This window comes from Sceloporus occidentalis, unplaced genomic scaffold (genome assembly GCF_023333645.1).
Source record: "Sceloporus occidentalis isolate IW3139 unplaced genomic scaffold, rSceOcc1.0.p SCAF_2, whole genome shotgun sequence".
NCBI lineage: Eukaryota > Metazoa > Chordata > Lepidosauria > Squamata > Phrynosomatidae > Sceloporus > Sceloporus occidentalis.
Genome location: NW_028316982.1, coordinates 98,029,681 through 98,048,908, shown reverse-complemented (window position 1 = coordinate 98,048,908; position 19,228 = coordinate 98,029,681). Strand labels below are relative to the sequence as shown.

The 19,228-nt window shown below is 40.8% G+C and overlaps 1 protein-coding gene across 1 annotated transcript in view; it reads left to right on the top strand.

Annotated features, from left to right (window-relative positions):
- Window positions 1-7,407: 7,407 nt before the first annotated feature.
- The window catches only part of LOC149318737 (inositol polyphosphate multikinase-like), a 29,268-nt gene continuing 17,447 nt past the window's right edge, over window positions 7,408-19,228 (top strand). The window contains exons 1-2 of the mRNA XM_089510371.1: window positions 7,408-7,765; window positions 15,588-15,673. Of these exons, the coding sequence (XP_089366497.1) occupies window positions 7,600-7,765; window positions 15,588-15,673 (252 nt within the window). The 5' untranslated portion in view covers window positions 7,408-7,599. The remainder of the gene's footprint in view (window positions 7,766-15,587; window positions 15,674-19,228) is intronic.

Genomic DNA, 19,228 nt, shown 5'->3' with positions numbered 1-19,228 from the left:
ATGGGCTATTTTTTCCTCTGCTTTCTGTTTTGCAATAAAATTAGACTTTTAAAACCAGTTCTGAGTATAAGGATATTGTGCATCTTGACTGGGGGAGGAGGCTGTATGTTGTTTACCCTCATGTTGCAAAATATTTGGGGCTAGCCCTTTCAGTTGTTGTCCTCCTCTGAAGAAGCTTGGTTTTTGGTTGGTTGGTTTGTTTTTTGCTTTCAGCTAGAACAAGATTGTTTAGCCAAATTCCAGTCAGTTAGTTGCATGAGTCATCTTCCGGCCTGAGAGGGAGTGATCAGGCAGACCCAGCTCCACCAGGCCTAGCCTGAAGGAAGAGACTCATCCCTCCTTAACTGTCATCTTCCGGCCTGAGAGGGAGTGATCAGGCAGACCCAGCTCCACCAGGGCTAGCCTGAAGGAAGAGACTCATCCCTCCTTAACTGTCATCTTCCGGCTTGAGAGGGAGTGATCAGGCAGACCCAGCTCCACCAGGGCTAGCCTGAAGGAAGAGACTCATCCCTCCTTAACTGTCATCTTCCGGCCTGAGAGGGAGTGATCAGGCAGACCCAGCTCCACCAGGGACAGCCTGAAGAAAGAGGCTCCTCCCTCCTTAACTGTCATCTTCCAGCCTCCTATTCCCCTCCACCTATGCTCTGACTGTGTGGGGGAGAGGCTTGCATACCCTAATGAAGTTGTGAGCTATGCTGGCGGTGATATAATAGTCACTGGCAGGGCCTCCCATGCCAGACAGGTCACAACCGAAGGGTCTGACCAAGAGCCCCAAAGGGCAGGATGGGCTCTCTAGCCTTATGGCAACCATCCTAGGAGAAGGAAAACTAATCCCAAACCCGGGCAGATGGTGCTCACCTAACCCTGTAAGTTCAACCATCTAAGAGAAGGAAACTCTAATCAAACCTATGACCCGAGGACCTCGCTGCCACTGTCCATGCTTGTCAAGGCCTCAGCAGTCGAGCCTCTGGTTTAAAGGGTGAGGCCAGTTCTGTGCACACTGCGCTCCACCAGAAAAACCCATTGCACAAGCTGGAAGGATACATCCAACGTCATCAACGCACTTGTAGAAAGCACAGATGAATCGTTCCTGAATCTTCATTCGCGAAGTAAAGCCAAGAGTTGCATGAGTCAAATCGTGTTGAAGGCAGAAATGTAACTCGAGACTGGGTCAAAATAAGGAAGTGGTATTGGACCTTGCTAGTCTAACTGAACTTATGTGACTAGCTGGATTAATGTCTGGTTTAGACATTGTGAAAATGCCTACAATGCTTCCTCTTAGTAACCAGTATGCTTAACAAAATTAAGCATTTATGAAAAATACTGTCTTATACTTCTGAGCCAAATGTTCCTAATGAGATGAATAATAAGGAAAGAAACAGCAGTGCTTCTTGAGGTGTCATGTGGGGGACCAACAATTCCTCCCCAGCCTCCATGTATCTAGGATTGGCTACAGACTGCAGTTGTTTTCTTTTTTTCCTGGAAGAGCTGCAAGGACTGCAGCATGGGTCCATGGACCACCTCTGAGTATTACTGCTCTGTAGGATCTTTCTACATTGCTGCCTGTGTTATGGTGAGGGATAACAGCACTGCAACTTTTGCACACTGGAGAATATTTGTATGTTTTATCTCATTCAACCAGTAAACTGTGATCGTTAAGACTTCCAAATGATGTGCCAACATCTGTCCACCCAAAAAGCAAGCATTTAGTACAGGAGGTGTGATGAAGTAATCTCTTCTACCCATGCACCATTTCCTCAGTAGCTAGAAATTTTTTATTGTTTTGCAGGAAAAAATACTGAGTTCACTAATAAAACAACTGAGTACTGCAGAAACTAGGCATAGATACAGAAAGGGATGCCACCAATACCTGAACCTATATTTGGATGTAATACTATGCAGGCATACCTGAAAGTAAGTTGACATGGAATATTAATTAGACTAACTGATAGATGTGCATAAGACCCTGTGTCTTACCTATTTTGCTCTTCACATAGTCATTAATAAAGCAATGCTCAATATGCTTTTAAGAGCAAGTAGGACTCTGTTTTCTCTCACACACATGTTGAATATTGCTACATGAACAACACCCCTTTTGACTTTTCCATATTTTCTTGTATTTACAGCCAGGTAGCAAAATTAATTCAGTTAATATTGTTATCACCTGGTTATATAAGATACTCAGCACCATGAAGTCCAAAATATTTTAATATTCTATGTTTTACTGTGGCATAAAAGTTAACAAAACTTGCACTAATTGGAATCTGTTTTAGTTCCTAGTCTGAACACACAAAAAAAAATGTGGAAAGGTTTGGGGGGTGGGTTGAACACTTCTGCAAGTTCTGATCAAAAACCAAAACTGTACTGAAGTTCTTGTATTATATTGTATTATAGGTCTGAGTCCTTGTAATTAATTCAGATACAATTAGCCCTCTGTATCTGCGCGGTTTATGTTGTGGACTGTGGACTCCTCTGTGGATAGCAAAAAGCAATGGACCTCAATTCCCATTATTGTCAATGGACATACAAAATATGCTAACTTTCTTCTCCATCTTAGAGCTTGGAAGTAAAATTCCTGAATCCTCTAGAAAGAATGGCCCTGGTTTATGCTGGCTGGTGATTCTGTTAGTTATTATTCAAAAAGTAACTTTCCCAGGCTCTGCCCTCTATTTTCCATGCCACAGATGCTGTATTTCATTATTAAATTTCTCAGCATTCAACATAATCTGTTCACTAACCAGCCTCATACTGAAACACAGTATCAGGTGCAGAGGTGGGGAATCTGGTTCTCCAACTATTGTTGGATATTAACCATTAACCCAAACCAGGCTGGTCAGGATGCTGGGAGCTGTACTCAAAACAAGATACAGAGAGCTCCTGATTTGGTTTGGTTTTTGTTTTGGGAGACACTAGAGCTCTGGTAGAGAATATGAAATCCCCAACCCTAAATGGCAAGATCCCATAGGATGGAGTTATGGAAGTTAAAAGGGAAATCATAACATCATAATTCTGTAGAGTGAAAGGCCCTGAATTTATGAGTACCAGAGACCAGGGCTGTAGCGCCTTCCTAATGTTGTTTTGATTGCAACTCCCAGCATCCTGACCACTGGCCAGGCTGGCTGGGACTGATTTCATTTATTATTTTCTCCTTAGGCATGGCAGAGAATTGCTAGTTTTTGCAGTAACTGAAAGGTTCCCTATCTAAATAAAGGGCTGATTTGAGCCATGGGCAAGCCCTGGCTCAATTTTTCCCTCAAAAGGCTGGTATCTCTGAGATATATATATATATATATATATATATATATATATATTATAGGGAGGTATAAATGAGGTGTTGCTCCTTTGCCCCTTAGTAGTCATAGAGAGAGAGTTGAGAGTCCATGGACTTTGTTTTGAGTCTTGGCGTAACTGTTAATATATACAGTATAGTTTTCCCTGTTACTGGCTGTTTGCCTTTATCTGACAGCAGAGTTGTTGATTGCCAGCTCCAGTTCAAATATTGAAGTCACCTCCCTGTGCAAATCAACTCACTCTCACCTGGTTTTGTTCATACTCTTCTCAGACCTAAGAGCAGAATAGCCAGATATTGGGCATTAGGAACAATTGTTATCTACTGAAAAGCTAAATCAGTAGATTTTCTCAAACAGATACTTTGCAAAAAAAAAAAAAAAAAACTCTTTTCATGATTCCCTTCCTATAGAGTATATTTAGTCCTTCCCCATGGCCTTGCTTTACTTTGTCCGTTTGATGAAACATTTAGCAATGCATTAATATACTTCTTGTAGGATAGATTTAATAAACTCTGCCTATGAACAGCGCTACCAGTTGGGGAGTATTAATATGCACACACGAAGCTCCCTGTGAGCACAGTATGTGGTACAGAACTGTCAGTAGTTAAAAAATACAGATCTCCAGGTACGTCATAGCATAGCATTAGCTGTTTGTTAAGAGGAATGCCAGTAATAGCTTATAATTGGCAACACCAAAAATGTTATCTCTTTAGAAATAACGATGAGTTCTCGCTGTTAGTTGTACAGGTAGAACACCCATGCAGAAGTCATTGCTTCCATTAGCAGATAATGAAGCTGAAATAACTCAAGTTGAAATAAGAGCCAAGCTAAAGCCAGACCTCCTAAGCTACCTTGCATGACCAAAAAAGGAGATCTAGGACAGGCCTTGAAAACCCCAACTATGCACTGCGATGCCATTTTCGATTCATAGCAACAAGGAAGGCAAACTAGATAAACAAATCCAGATGCCTCGAAAGAGCATCACTGTGTACCTTTGAGAGCCACGTACTACAAGACATTACCATCCCATCCCCCCGCCCCCAAACTCTATCATGATCATCACAGGCTAGATAAAACCCACCAAGGTTGCATCCACACTGCAGAAATAACCCTGTTTGGCACCGTTTTAACTATCCTGGCTGAAGGCTATGGAATTCTGGGAGTTGGAGTTTGTTGTGGGGCCCAGAGCGGAGCTGCTGTCCATAACTGTTCAGAAGTACTTTTCTCTCAGATCAGTAGGGCTTAGTCCATCTGTATGGTGTTGGAACCTGGAACCTGCTATACTTCATTTGTTTTGGAACAAAGTTTCCGGCTAATTGCAGGTGTTTCCCAACACATAGTAAGGGAATATAATGAAGATGCCATTTTGCCTTCTACGTTTTGAGTAAACAGAAAAGCCTTCAAGTCAACCTTGACTCAATGGCAAACCTCAGAATATGACGTCTCCAAGACCCTCTGTCCTCAACTGCTTTGCTCAAGTCTTGCAGACGCAGGCCCATGCCATCTTCAGTCAAGTCTAACCATCTGCTGTATGGTCTTCCTCTTTTTCTACTGCCCTCCACTTTACCAAGCATTATTATATTTTCTAGTGAGTCTGTTCTTCTCATGATATGGCAAAAAGACAACAACCTCAGCTTAGTCATCTTGGCTTCTTGGGGGAATTCAGGTCTGATTTGTTTTAGGAGCCATTTATTGGTCCTTTTAGCAGTCCTAGGTATTTGCTGAACTCTTCTCCAGCACTGTATCGCAAATGAGGTGATTCTCTTCCTATCAGCTTCCTTTCCTGTCCAGCTTTCATAACCATACACAGTAATGGGGAATACTATGGCATGGACCATCCTAACTTTAGTATTCAGATATAGTTTTACACTTAAAAATTTCATCTAGTTCCTTCATAGCTGCCTTTCCAAGTCCAAGTCTTCTGGTTTCTTGACTACAGTCTCTGCTCTGATCAATGTTTGAGCCCAAATATGGAAAAACTTGGACTACAGGCTGAGTCTCCCTTATCTGGAATTCGGAAATCCTAAATATTGCAAAATCCAAAATTGTCCATAGGGGTGGCTGAGACAGTGATACTTTTGCTTTCTCATGGTTCGGTGCACACAATCTTTGTTTTATGCCCCAAATGATTAAAAACCTTGTATAAAATTATCTTCAGACCATGCATATAAGATATGTTTGAAACATAAATGAATGTTTAGTTTTGTGTTTAGAGTTGGGATTCCATCTTCAAGATATCTCATTATGTATATGCAAATATTCCAAAATAAAATTTAAAAAAATCCAAAATACATCTAGTCTCATGCATTTCGGACAAGAGAGACTCAACCTATTGTATATACTCGACTATAAGTCAACCTCATGTATAAGTCGAGGGCAAGTTTTGGGGCCAAAATTACGCATTTTGCCATGACCCCGTGGATAGGTTGAAGGTAAAACTTGGAGGCTTCTTCAATGTGTCTATGTGTGCATATGGCAAGAGAGACTCTCTCTGAGGATTTTTGCTTCATCGTTTCAGCCAGGCGCACATGCAGGAGATGGACTCTTAAACAAACAGCAATATCAAACTATCACCCAGGATTCTTTCTGCTTGGTTCCAGAGAGAAAGAAACTCTCTGCTCCGCATGGGGAAATCTGAAGGAGCTGCTATCACATTACCATAGTGACCCATAAAGAAGTCAATCTGAGATTTTGGGGTCAATTTTTGGAAATAAATTTTTAGACTTATAGATGAGTATATACGGTATATTTCTATGCTTTTTTAAAAAAACACCTTTGCCTGAGGAAGAAGCCAGCGGAGCTTTGAAAGCCTGCAACTTGTATATTGTGTATTTTGGTAGAATTCAAATATATAGCCATGTTAGTCTGTAGAATCAGTATGTAGAGAGAATTTGTAGCACCTTTGAGACTAAATGAAAGAAAGAAGCTGGCAGCATGAAGCTTTCATAGACTTCTTCCTCAGATGCATTTTGTCTAAATGCATCTGAGGAAGTAGACTGAAGTCAAGGAAAGCCAATACTGCCAACTTCTTTCTTTCACATAGTCTCAAAGGTGCTACAAGATCTCTCTAAATAATAATAATAATAATAATAATAATAATAATAATTATTTATTTATTTATTTGTATCCCGCTCTTTTCTCAGAACTGGGACTCATATAATATTTTATTTAAAACATAATGTTATGTTATATAAAATATTATATTATTATAAAATATTTTATTATGCGTTCACAGACCCATCGAGACTTGTAAAACATATAAAAACAGTTTAAAACATTTAAAATTTACAGAATATACCTTAAAAAAACCCAAATTAATTTTGTGGACTGGGGGAAAGAATGGTGTGTTCTTTGTGCAGAAAAAAAGAAACTTAAGTCCAAAACACACTGCAGAAATAATCCCGTTTGAGACCGCTTTAACTGCCCTGGCTCAATGCTAGGGAATTCTGGGAATTGTAGTTTTGTGAGACATTTAGCCTTCTCTGTCAGAGAGCTCTGGTGTTGCCACAATAAACTACAGTTCCCAGGATTCCCTAGTACTGACTCAGGGCAGTTAAAGTGGCTTCAAACTGGATTATTTCTGCAGTGTGTTTTGGACCTTGGTTACTAACTATCTCTGTAATGGACTTGTCTGTATCTTGTAGGACAGTGGTTCTCAACCTTTGGCTCTCCTAATGTTCTGGACTTCATCTCCCAGAAGTCTCAGCCAGCTTGCCCAAATGATATGGGATTGTGGGAGCTGAAGTCCAATGCTTGGAGGACCCAAGGTTGAGAACCACTGTGTGTAGGACATATGTTTTAAGTGTTAATGAGTTTTGTGAGATTTGGATTTTATTGTACTTTGACATATGGCCAACAGGGTTGTCTCTAAATATGTATTTCATTATCTAGTTTAAAATGATGTGGTAACAAATGTGTTTATTTGGTTTTGTTTAGATGTTGCAACTGTAAACAGGCCTTTGCCCTGTCTGCCCACAAAAAACCAGGGCAAACTGAGGAGGAGGAGGAGGAGAAGAAGGGGGCGGCTTCAGAGGCCGCTACTGCGCATGCTCCCTGGGTTACCGCGCATGCGTGGTGGCGAGATAGAAGCTGCTGCTGCTCCTGCCTGTCAGTAAGGGTTTTGCTGCTGGCTGCTGAGGGAGAGCGCGCGCCTGTGCGCGTGCGCGAGGAAGAGATGGAGCCCCTGGCCTTCTGGTCTGGGCAACCGACAGCCAGAAGCAGCAGCAGCATCGTCGTCGTCGACGAAGAAGGGGAGGAGGACGGCGGGAGCCCTTGAGGAAGGAGGGAGGGCGCCCACCCGCCCGAGGAAATGGCCACCCAGCTCCCCCCGTTGGACGCAGCTCCTCCAAGCCCCTCGCTCTCCTCCTCCTCCTCCTCGTCGTCGTCCATGGAGGATGGAAGGCGGGGGCTCCTCAATGGCTGCGTCCCTCTCTCCCATCAGGTGGCCGGGCACATGTACGGCAAGGACAAGGGCGGTGAGTGGACCCTTGGAGACCCCGACACCCCCTCCCCTTATGGGCCCTAGGGGCTCACTCGCACCTCCCCTCCCCAAATCTTTAGCCAGCCACCCTCCTGGGCTAAGGGCTCTGGGTTCGGATCCTGATCCAGAGTGCCCTGGAGCTCAGTATGAACCCCACTGGGCGACCTCGGTCAGGACACACTCTCTCAGCCTCCTCAGGGGAAGGCAAAGGCAAACCCCCTCTGAACCAGTCTTGACAAGAAATCCCCCATGAGAGGGTGGTAGGGTCACTATAAACCCTCCCCCCCATGATAGGGTCACTATAAGCCCCCATGACAGGGCCTTAGGGCCACTATATACCCCTATGGTAGAATCACCATAAACCCCCATGATAGGTTTGCCTTACGGTCACTATAAGCTTGGTATTATTTAATTATTATTCTTTAAACATATTGAGGAGGGAGCCAGCTTGTTTTCTGTTGCTCCAGAGAACAGGACCCAGAGCAATGGATGCAAGCTACAGGAAAAGAGATTCCAGCTCAACATTAGGAGGAACTTCCTGAGAGTAAGGGCTGTTCGACAGTGGAACACACTCCTTCCTCGGAGTGTAGTGGAGTCTCCTCCCTTAGAGGTCTTCAAACAGAGGCTGGATGGCCATCTGTCAATGGGGATGCTTTGATTGAGAGTTCCTGCATGGCAGAATGGGGTTGGACTGGATGGCTCTTGCGGTCTCTTCCAACTCTATGATTCGAAACTTTGTAATCAGTGTTTACAACTGTGCCTTAGGCTTGCCACAAGTCAGAAACTCAAAGGCACGCATCAACAAAAACTCCATAAGAAGGCTTTTATAGAGGCTTTATATTAGGAGGCTTTAGTTACAGATGAAAGTGCAAAGACAGGTCTGATGCTGGACATAAAGAAAACAGAAATACACAAATTCAATCTAGACAACGAGGAAATTAAAATAGTTAAAGAATCTCCATATCTAGGATCAAACACTGACCAGAATGGAGACTGCAGTCAAGAAATCAGAAGAAGACTAGGAATGGGAAAGGCAGCTATGAAAGAACTGGAAAAGCTACTGAAGAGCAAAGACATACAACTGAGCACTAAAGTCATTAGGCCATTATATTCCCAATTACCATGTAAACAGATGTGAGAGCTGGATAGTGAAGGAAGCAGAGAGGGGAAAAAATCAATTCATTTGAAATGTGGTGCTGGAGAAGAGTAGTTAGGATCCCATGGACAGCCAAGAAGACAAACAAATGGGTTTTTGAACAGATCAGACCAGGGCTCTCCTTGGAAGCAAAGATGATCAAGTTAAGACTATCAGACTTTGGCCACATAATGAGAAGGCATGGGTCACTAGGAAAAACAATAATGCTATGAAAGGTGGAGGTTGGAAGAAAGAGAGGAAGACCACAAACCAGATGGATAGACTCAATCGAGGGTAGTGGGCAGGGCGTGGAGGACAGGGATTATTAAAGATGTGTTGAAAATGACTCGAAGGCTCACAACAGGGCATCTATACTCACTGAGTGACCTTGGGCAACTCACACTCAGCCTCAAAGGAACCCCCTCCCACACAAACACACTGATGAAACTTTACAAGAAAACCCTATGATAGGGTTGTCTTTTGGACACAACAACAATTATTTCTCCCACCCAGGCATCTATGTTCACTATGTGACCTTGGGCTGGTCACACTCTCTCAGGGGAAGAGAATGGCAAACCTCCTCTGAACAAATCTTGACTAGAAAACCCCATCATAGGGTCGCCTTAGGGTCACTATAAGTCAGAAATGACTTGAAGACACACAACAACAACAATGGTTATTTCACCCAGCCAGGTGTATATACTCACTGGATGACCTTGGGCTAGTCATACTCTCTCAGCCTCACAGGAAGGCCATGGCAAACCTCTGAATCAGTCTTACCAAGAAAATGCCAGGATAGGGTCACCTTAGTGTTGGAAATGTCTGGAAGGAACACAGCAACAATCACAATTTTATTTCGCCCACCCTTGGGATTTAAATTTGGAGGTCCCAAGGGATTATTTTTGGTTTGAATCTGCTTGCAGCCCCCCTTTCATGTTTCCCCAAAGTTTTGAGTGACTTCTTTCTTTCTTCAGTGCTTCCAGTTGTATGTCTTTTCAAGAGGGGATTTGTTGGGGTGTGGGTGGGGACATATGCTGTTAACAACAATGACAATAGGAGCAGCAGCAGCAGCAGCAGCAGCAGCAGCAGCAGCAGAGGTTTTATGTATTTAGCCCATTTGTGTCACCCTTTTTCTCAGGGAACTCAGGACAATATACTAGAGCAGTGGTTCCCAACCTTTTCTATGCCCCAAGCCCTTAGAAGATGTTTGATTAATGTTTGCCTCCCCTACAAAAGTAATATCACATTTGAGGTTGAAGAATTCTAATTTCTAATTTTTGAACCACATACAATACTATAGTTGTTGTGCTCTTTCAAGTCGTTTCTGACTTTCACAGGGTCGTCTTCTTCTTCTTTATTATTATTATTAATCCCAATTTTTTCCTGATACAGGGATTCAAGGCAAGTAACAAAATTTAAATAAGTACAAGTTAATACAAAGCATTAAAACTGTAAATGTAAAATAAAAAAAAAACCATGAGTAAAGAATTTAAAAAAGTTAAAAACATTAACATTTTAAATGGCAAGTTTCTTCAGAGGGAATTTACCACTGCCATGCTCTGAGGCTGAATGAATGTGACTTGCCCAGAGTCACCCAGTGAGTTTCATGGCCAAGCAGGGATTCAAAGCCTGTTCTTCAGAGCCATAGTCCAACACTCAAACCACCATGCCATGTAGGCTACAATACTACGAGTGAACAAATTGCCCTTAAAAAAAGAAGATTTTAACCCTGTGCATAAAATGCAAATCTAAACAGCAGTCAGATTCTAATTTATTCTGGTGATGACTTATCACTGAAGGACACATGCCATTCTTTGACACACCCCAAGTTGGGAACCACTGTACCAGAGCTATTTTTCATTTTAACTTTTAAACCACCCTACTAGGTTTGATTATAAGACCACCGATCAATTTGGTGTGTACATGTGTGTGTTCATTTCGCTTCATTTCCAGTAGTCCAGTGAAGTAAGATGAAAGGGCCAATTTATTTCAGGGCATCTTATGATTTTCAGAGTGGTCCTGTCTCCCTCTTTGGGTCTTCCCTGTGTCAATCCATTTAGTAGCTTTTAGTTTTGTGTAACAACATCAAACTTTTAAGTAATTCTTTTTTTAAAAGGTGAAAATGTTTCACTTTTGAAGTCTAGCACCTAATATTCTCATAAAACTTGGTTTTTATCCTTATTGAAGGGTTTTCTATTGTGTCTGCTTCTGTACAGCTTGGTAGTTTACAGTAAATACTTGCGTCTTGGCATGTATTTCTGGAGCAATACTAGAGCAGCACAACATTTTCCTTCCTAGTAAACTGTTTAAAGTCATTACATATGACGGCTTCCTTACTGTGCTTGCTGCTATGCCTGCTGCTTTGTTTTGGTTTGCAAATGACCTCCCTCTGCTCTTCTTCAAGCCTGCAGGGCAAGGCTCCTTTTTCCCTTTTGATAATTTACTCTTAATTTGATATATTGGTGTACACTTCTTCTCTGTGAAGAGGAAGTTTTGAAGCAAGGGAAAATTGAGTTTCCCTTTTCCGTGTACCAATACCCAAACAAAAATCAAACTGTAAAAAAATAAAATAAAATAAATGCTGGTGCTCCTACTAAAAAAGTTCAGAAACTTTTAATGGGATAAATAGGGAGACCTCTTGTAGGTTTCTACAGGAAACAGAGAAACTGCAGGAAGAAAAAACAGAATGTTGCGTCTCCTGTTTTGAATAAAGAGAAGGTTCGCCATTCATTAGAGAGTGATTTCATCACCATGCAGTGAGTGTGGTTTCCTGTGAATAGTCTCTTTTACTGAAACTGGGCCTAGGTAGAGGTAAGAAAAGGGGAAATTGGTGATGAATGAATGTACGGAAAGATTTGAAGAGATTACAACATTAAAGTGACTTCCAAGTCTCTCTTGGATTCCAGTGGGGTCACTGTGTTCCAGTGTTGAAAACGTACATGAATGTAGAGTAGCATTTCTCAAAATTCAGAGTCTGTGCCCCTATACAAAGCCAAACCAGTCAGAAAGTGTCACAGATTTAGGCAAAAGGGTTAGAGTCGCATTGCAAAATCTACCATGGGGTTGGTGTGATGTATCCTTGAATGTGAAAACAGATGTATTTTTGACAGGTCCATGGCATGTAGGATAACTTTCTTTCATCCCTAGCAATATCTGAAGTATTTCTTATTGACTGGCAATTCTTAACCTGTCTGTTCAGAATCTGTCCAGAATATAGTGAACTTTAAGGGATACAATGGCGGGTTACAGACCACCATAAAGTATGCGCTCCGAGCGTACTAGGGTTAGGAAGGGCCGTATTAGGGTTAGGAAGGGTCTTACCTTCCTCATGGCTCTTCTCTGTAGTACGCACGGAGCGCGTCGTAAATGGCAGCGCCCATCCACATGGGTGCCGCCATTTTGACGTCTTGGATGCATAGCGTCCAGACGTGTCGCGGCAGAAGTGACGCCGCGAGGGCGCGCTTCGCCCCTCGTGGCACCACTTCTGCGTTTTGAAAAGGAGCGCCATTTCGGCGCTCCTTTTTCGCTGCGCCGGGAAGCCTTGCGGTCTGGCCGCTGGGGTTTCCTCCACAGCGAATGGCGGCGGCGGGAAAATGGCCGCTTGAGGGCGGTCTGTAAACCACCAATGGACCCTTAGTCTCTGCTGGGGTTTGGTTTCAGGATCCCCATGGAAACCAAAATCAGTGGATGCTCAAGTCCCATTGTATACAGTGGTGTAGTAAAATGATGTCCCTTATATAAAAGGGCAAAATCCAGGTTTGTTTTTTCGTATTTTTCGGGAGAACATGTTCAAGCCATGGATGATTGAATCCATGGATGCACAATCTGTGGATACAGAGGGCTGACTGTAATCCTAAATCCAAAGAGAGAACATTCATTGTGAAGTGTTCTATTGAAATACGTGCATTGGTAGCTCTGTTTCAGCCATATATGTGTACATTTAGTCCATGTAGAGTTCAGTTCACCTAAAGTGTAAAAATCCAGGGTCCATTAACACAGCCCAATTATCGTACCATTATTCCACTTTAATTGCCATAATTGAAGTTTCGAGGGGAGAAATTAGAATTCTTAGCCTGGAAGCTATTGCAGCTTACCAGACTGCAAACCTACAATTCCATTGGATGTTGCCATGGGGGCTAAAGTGGAATTTAGTGGTATATTTGTGTAGGGTGAATCAGCTATATTACATGCACTGTATTTTATTACAGTTGTTGTGTGCTTTCAAGTCATTTCTGATGTATGGCAAACCTGTCACGGGGGTTTCTTGGCAACATTTGTTGAAGAGGTTTGCCATTGCCTTTCCCCTGAGGCTGAGAGAGTGTGGCTTGCCCAAGATCACCCAGTGGGCTTCGTGGACAAACTGGGAATTGAACCCTGGTCTCCAGAGTCACAACCCCAACACTCAAACCTTGAGAGAAGTTTGAAATGTTGGGCATGTCCTGGAAAAGGAGGGCCTCTGGTCACCCTGAGTGAGTGTAGCTGCCTGCCCAGACACAGGGTTTTTTTCAACCTTGATATTGGTTTAAATGTTATTTCCTGGACTTTATAGCTCCAAGAGCCCACTTGGCCAAAAGGGAGGAATGGCCTTTGGAGGGAGAGAACAGGCTAGCCTGAAGACACAGTATTCTTGACTGTATATTATATTGTAACATGTTTCAAATGTATATTCCCTTTGAACTTGTAAACCGCTTTGATCTCCCAGGAAAAGCGGTATAGAAATAAATATTTTATTATTATTATTATTATTAATGGGACCCAGGGCTGCGTATAAGTAGGAGTCCTAAAGTATATGTACAATAGTCATTACTGTAGTTTAAATCCAATCCAATGTTACGTGAGTGGGCTTGTTTTTGTGCAAAGGAAGTATCTCTTGCCCTGTTCCACGTGCAGTTCCCACCCACAAGCTGCTTCAGTCTTTAAAGGATTCCCTTGCTTATCTGCTTATAAGGCTCCCCCACCCTCCAGAAGCAGTTGGGCGCAGAGGAAACGAGGGATTTGATTTGGAGGTGACCATTTCTCTGGTGGAAGTAACACTACTAGTTACATCCAACTGAGATCAGTGGATTGCATACCTATCAGTGAGAGGCAGTGCAGTAACTTGTCGTAAAGACTTTCCAAGTGGATGTTTACAGATATGCTCTTAGAAATTTTGCCAAATGTCAATGCAAGAAAATGTAAAACAAAATGACCACCCAGATTGCTGAGATTTATGCAAGCTTTTTGAAAAGCGAGAACATGTTGGCTGGTTTTAAGGACAAAATAACAGATATAAAGATAGAAAATATTGTTGGCTAGTAACTCCGAATGCAGACTCTTCTTATTTAAGCAGTAGTGAAGGCAAAGCCAGAAAAAACACCTTTTTATTTATTTATGTTCTATCCTTAAACCAGGCTGTCATGCCTCCAGAGCATCTTTGATTCTCTTGAGACATATATTTAGTTGAGATTATATTAGCTTTTCTATGTATTAGTTTAGAAGGGGAAATAGAGATCTATAGCTTTAAGAAAGGCAAGGATTGTGGGAAATCCCAGGGTCTTATGCTGTCTCCCTCTAGTTAGTTTCAGTGTGTAGTAAGATTTCAGCCAAGTCAGACCTGGAGAGAGTATTTTCCTTTGACAAAAAGATAAGTCCACAAAAGAAGAAAAATAGTCCTCAGAAGAAGAAAGATAGAATCCACCAAGAAGAGAGCAAGGTATTTAGGAAGGACTATTGAGAAAAAGGAGATAAGTTTCATGTTTTTGTGTTATAACCAGTAAAGCTTTTGAAACTTAAGAAATTTGTGGACAAGTCTTTTGTTCTGGCTGTGTTCCCGAGAGCCAGAGGCCTTACTACACCCAAAGTCCATAGCATTGCTCTTGGGACAAAACACAGGCTAAATATATTGGTTTAAAATATATATTGCCATAATTTTAATGTAAACATCAAGTTAAAATTCTAAACTGAACTGATGAGGTCTGCTGGCAGATCTTTAGATTGATCTTGCTTAACATCTCAGGTGTAGCAAAGAATTATTGCTGAAGCAGTAGCAGCAGTCTTTTAATGAATTCACCTTTTGACTTGCAAGGCCAATTAAGATCTGGGAATGTCATTTGCTGAATCAAAGCAAAGCACTCTGCGCTGCAGTTTTTAAGAGTACAAGGCATTGCAAGTTAATTAGTTAAGTGATAATTAATTCACAAGCTGCAAATTGTTTGCTTTGATGTAGCAAACTTAGATCTTAGCCTGCCTTAATTGACAGTAATATTGTTCAGTTAACAGCACTGAACTAGCCCAGAATAATGGCAAGGTTTGGTGATAGAAATAGGCCGGAGGTTCTATACACTCCACCTTTGTAAATATGTTCTTGTGCTGTTTCTCCCTTTTCTCTGTCTCTTCTAGGCACTCCTGGATAACAGCATGAGGCCAATGTCCTGCAAATGTGAAATCCTTGTTGGCTAGAAGTTGAAATCTGTTTTACCTTTTTTTATTTGCATAATTTTAAAAAAAGTTTTCTAAGCCTTGTTTTCCTGGGCCATTTTTGGTTGAAGTAGTATATTCCAACATGCCTGTATCTGTTACTTATGGAGAACTCAGCAAGTGGTTAAGATTGTCAACAGTTGTTGAAATTATTTAATTGTTTGAAGACTATATTTTTTATGCTTTGAAAAAAAAATTTAAACCAATTTTCTGTGTTGTACCTCAGGCATATTGCAGCATCCTGATGGCACAGTCCTCAAACAATTGCAGCCACCACCTCGAGGGCCCAGAGAACTAGAATTCTATAATAAGGTAAATGTTTTCTAAATACATTCTTTAAACCAGCTGCAAAGAATAGTACTTTCGTATTGGTTTGTGTAACTATCATTGAGAGAACGCTGCATAGCCTTACAATCCTGAATTAACCCCTATCTTGCAAACTATTAAAATGTTACTCTAGTCCTGGAAAATGTTATTGTGCATGCAGGGAAGGAAGCTCTCAGATGCTTTGGGAACAAAAATGTTAAAGCCGTTTCCAGATGATAACAGGAAGTATTGCAAAAGCTAACAACGACAACAACAACAATTTCTTACCCACCTTGCCCTGTGGATTGAGGCAGAGAAAACATATTAAAATATAGCAACAATTAGATACATAACTGAGTTAAAAACATGAACACCTATAAAAAATATCAGTTTAAAAACCATACATATTTAAAACAGTCAATTCATAATTTAAAATTTACCTGTGAAAGGCTTTATCACTTAAATCAGTTACAGAGATACGGTCTGGTACTATTTAACATTTTTAAAAAATCTAACCAGGAGTCTACAAACTGTTTTCTTTGATGTGCATCACAAAGTCAGGGACAGTCACTTCTTTGTTTTCCACCACCACTTTGTCTAAATTTAGGAGGAGAACTGGAACTTGTCCATGTCACACTATGCTTCTGACAATTGAAGTGGCTTGGAAATACAATGCATACAGCTTCTAATCTTGGGAGGAAGTTTGAGAATAGTTGAACTTTTCAGGCTGGATAGTAATGTTTACCATGACAAGCAAATTTGCAGGTCCTGGGCTATTATCCTGTTAAGATGTGGAACAATATCTATTGCACAGCTGAAGTGTCTGACCAGCCTTTATTGAGAGTGCTACATTGTGATGTCTCTTGAATCTATGGTGGGATGCTAAAGTTGGCAAGATTTTCTTCTGTTGCAGCCCTCACCTACAATCAAATTTCTTTCTGCCCCAATCTGTCACTTCTGGGAGTACAGTAAAACACTGTTTTTCACAGAATCATGGAGTTGGAAGAGACCACAAGGGGCATCCTGTCCACCGTCTTGCCACGGTGGAATACACGATCAAAGCACCCTTAATAGATGACCATCCAGCTTCTGTTTAATTCATGCATTCTCTAGATAGGGTGAACCTTGTTTTTATTTTCATCATAAGTATTCTCTCTGCTGTGTTCTATAAAATTAAAAATGATAATTTGAATGATAAAAGTGTTTTTCTGTCTGTCTGATTATTACACTATACCTATACACACATTTGATTGGAGTCACACTACTTTATGTGTTAGCCAATGGGATCAAAACAAAGACCATAGTAAGTTTTCACTGTCAATCCACCAACTACTTTTGAGCTCCTCCCAATCAAACACGTCAGATTTCTGCTTTTTAATTAATTAGCTCTTGAACACATATTTATTTATTTATTGACCAATCTTATATTTAGACTTTGGTCGACATTCCAAACATTTTCCTGCAAATTTAGGACTAAACAATAAACTTTTTTGGAAATTCTGGGAAAATTTTGGGCTTTGTCCACTTTGTGTCCAGCATGGTGTGATAATTTTAAAGATTTTAGCTGCTACCATTCTAAAGTTTGCCTTTATTATTTATAGCAACCAAGCAACTCTTAGGGAATTTCCTAGTAGTTGAATAAAATAAATGAGATACTTCTTTATAATTTGTCTTTCAGTTTTTCAAATTAATTTTAATCTCTTGTGAATATCAGTTGAATATACAGTGCTTTTGCAACAAATGCAACAAGGGTGTATACATCATAGATTCTAATCTCTAGGTATTATGGTTTCCTGGAAGATGGAGGTGTACATTACAGCTAATTATAAATGATGCTATGTATTTATTTGTTGTAACTCAAAGCAGCCCAGTTAAACAAACAAACACACTTTAAGTTAAATAGACGAGACAAGCCCTATCATTGTGCTTGGAACCTAAAATTACAAGACATCCTAAGGGTTAGTGCATACGTTTAAAATACTCCTCACTCCAATCGAACAGAATGTTGATCCAGCCCCACATGATTTGCAGGAGTTTAGGCTTTGTATGGTCAGTTAAAGCAGTCTCAAAATGAATTATTTTTGCAGTGTGTTTTGGACCTGTGATTACCTTCCTGTCAATTTTGACATCTGGGCTTAAGTACACATTCTTGGATGAGGCATGTAACTTTCATTAGATTCTTGAAAGTTGTTGTGACCTGAACAAATTAAGAACCGGTATTGTAGTTCTGCTTCTCTGGCTGATGGATGGGTCAGCTTGGTTCCCCCCTTGGCTTGATGTTATGGCTGGGAGGCAGGGTCATAGCCTCCAACTGGGTGTACTTTCCTTGGTAGAAACCAAGAGCCAGAGTGCTTCTTTCTGCTCTTTTACAGTGACAAACAGTTTAATTATTAATAAGGTGCTAGATTCTTCCTGCTGTTCTGTTGACTTGAAATCATGTGACACGGAAAATCAGGGGTTTTGTGACTAGTAGTCATTACTAATTGGATGATATAGGTAGTGCATAGTAGAAGTTATTTACAGACTGTCAGTAGAACAAAAGCTGACACTATGTAGACACCCTTCTTTGGGAATGAGATAATGATTATTTTTTTTGGCTGAGTTGGAGGATGTGTATTATGTACCTCACACTACTGTTGCCCAGGGTAACACTAGTTTGCACATAGAGAGATATGTAAATAGTTTATTGCGGTAACAGCTCTTGAACAGCCTGTGCTGAAACATTCAGTTATAAATGATTCCATTCTCTTTTAAAGTTAAAAGTAGTCTTCAGTTGCCCCATTTAAGGATGGTCACATACAGTAAAGCATTTTTTCTACTGGAGTTATTTGACCCTATTTATTCAATATAGGCCATTTCATTGTCCCCCCTCCCCCCCAATTGACAACTGTATCAGTTTGTGCTGCTGGAAGAAAAGTATAAAATGAATAAAATAAGCATAATTCATTTTGGGTACTAAAAGCAACCACTTAGCAAGCTTGAGCTTTTTCGTGGCTTATAGATTGGGCTATCTTTGTGTCTGGTCTACTGGGGCTGAAGGCAGCTTTGTTGTAGTATGTAATGGACAGCAGTAATTTGTAAATCCAGTAACACAGTTTTATGGTGGTGTCCCCAGTTACATTGAAAAAGGAAATGAACAACAGTACTGTCATTCTGTCTCTGAAAAGTTTATGCTTAACATTTTTCTTTTGCTGATATTGCCAACTGAGGGTCAGAATTTAATATTATGTACAAAAAGATGCAAATTCACAAAAGTAATAGAATTTGGTGTCACTTTGAAATTAGTCCTAGTGTTGAATTAAATACATTTAGTATTTAAGGATTATAGATTGTCTTGTATTCTTGATTAATTTGATGCTATGTGGTTTTGATGGAAGACTGTTTTTCAAAAAAATAGAAACAAAAACTTGTTCATTATAATTTCAAGCATGGAACTTAACTGTCAAGTAAAGAACTGTTCAAAATAAGGGGATCACTGTGAAGAATCTGTTCATTTATAATTCTAACAAATATATTCAGTAAGGAAACAAATTGGTCCCTGGTTCTTTCACTAATGAAAAC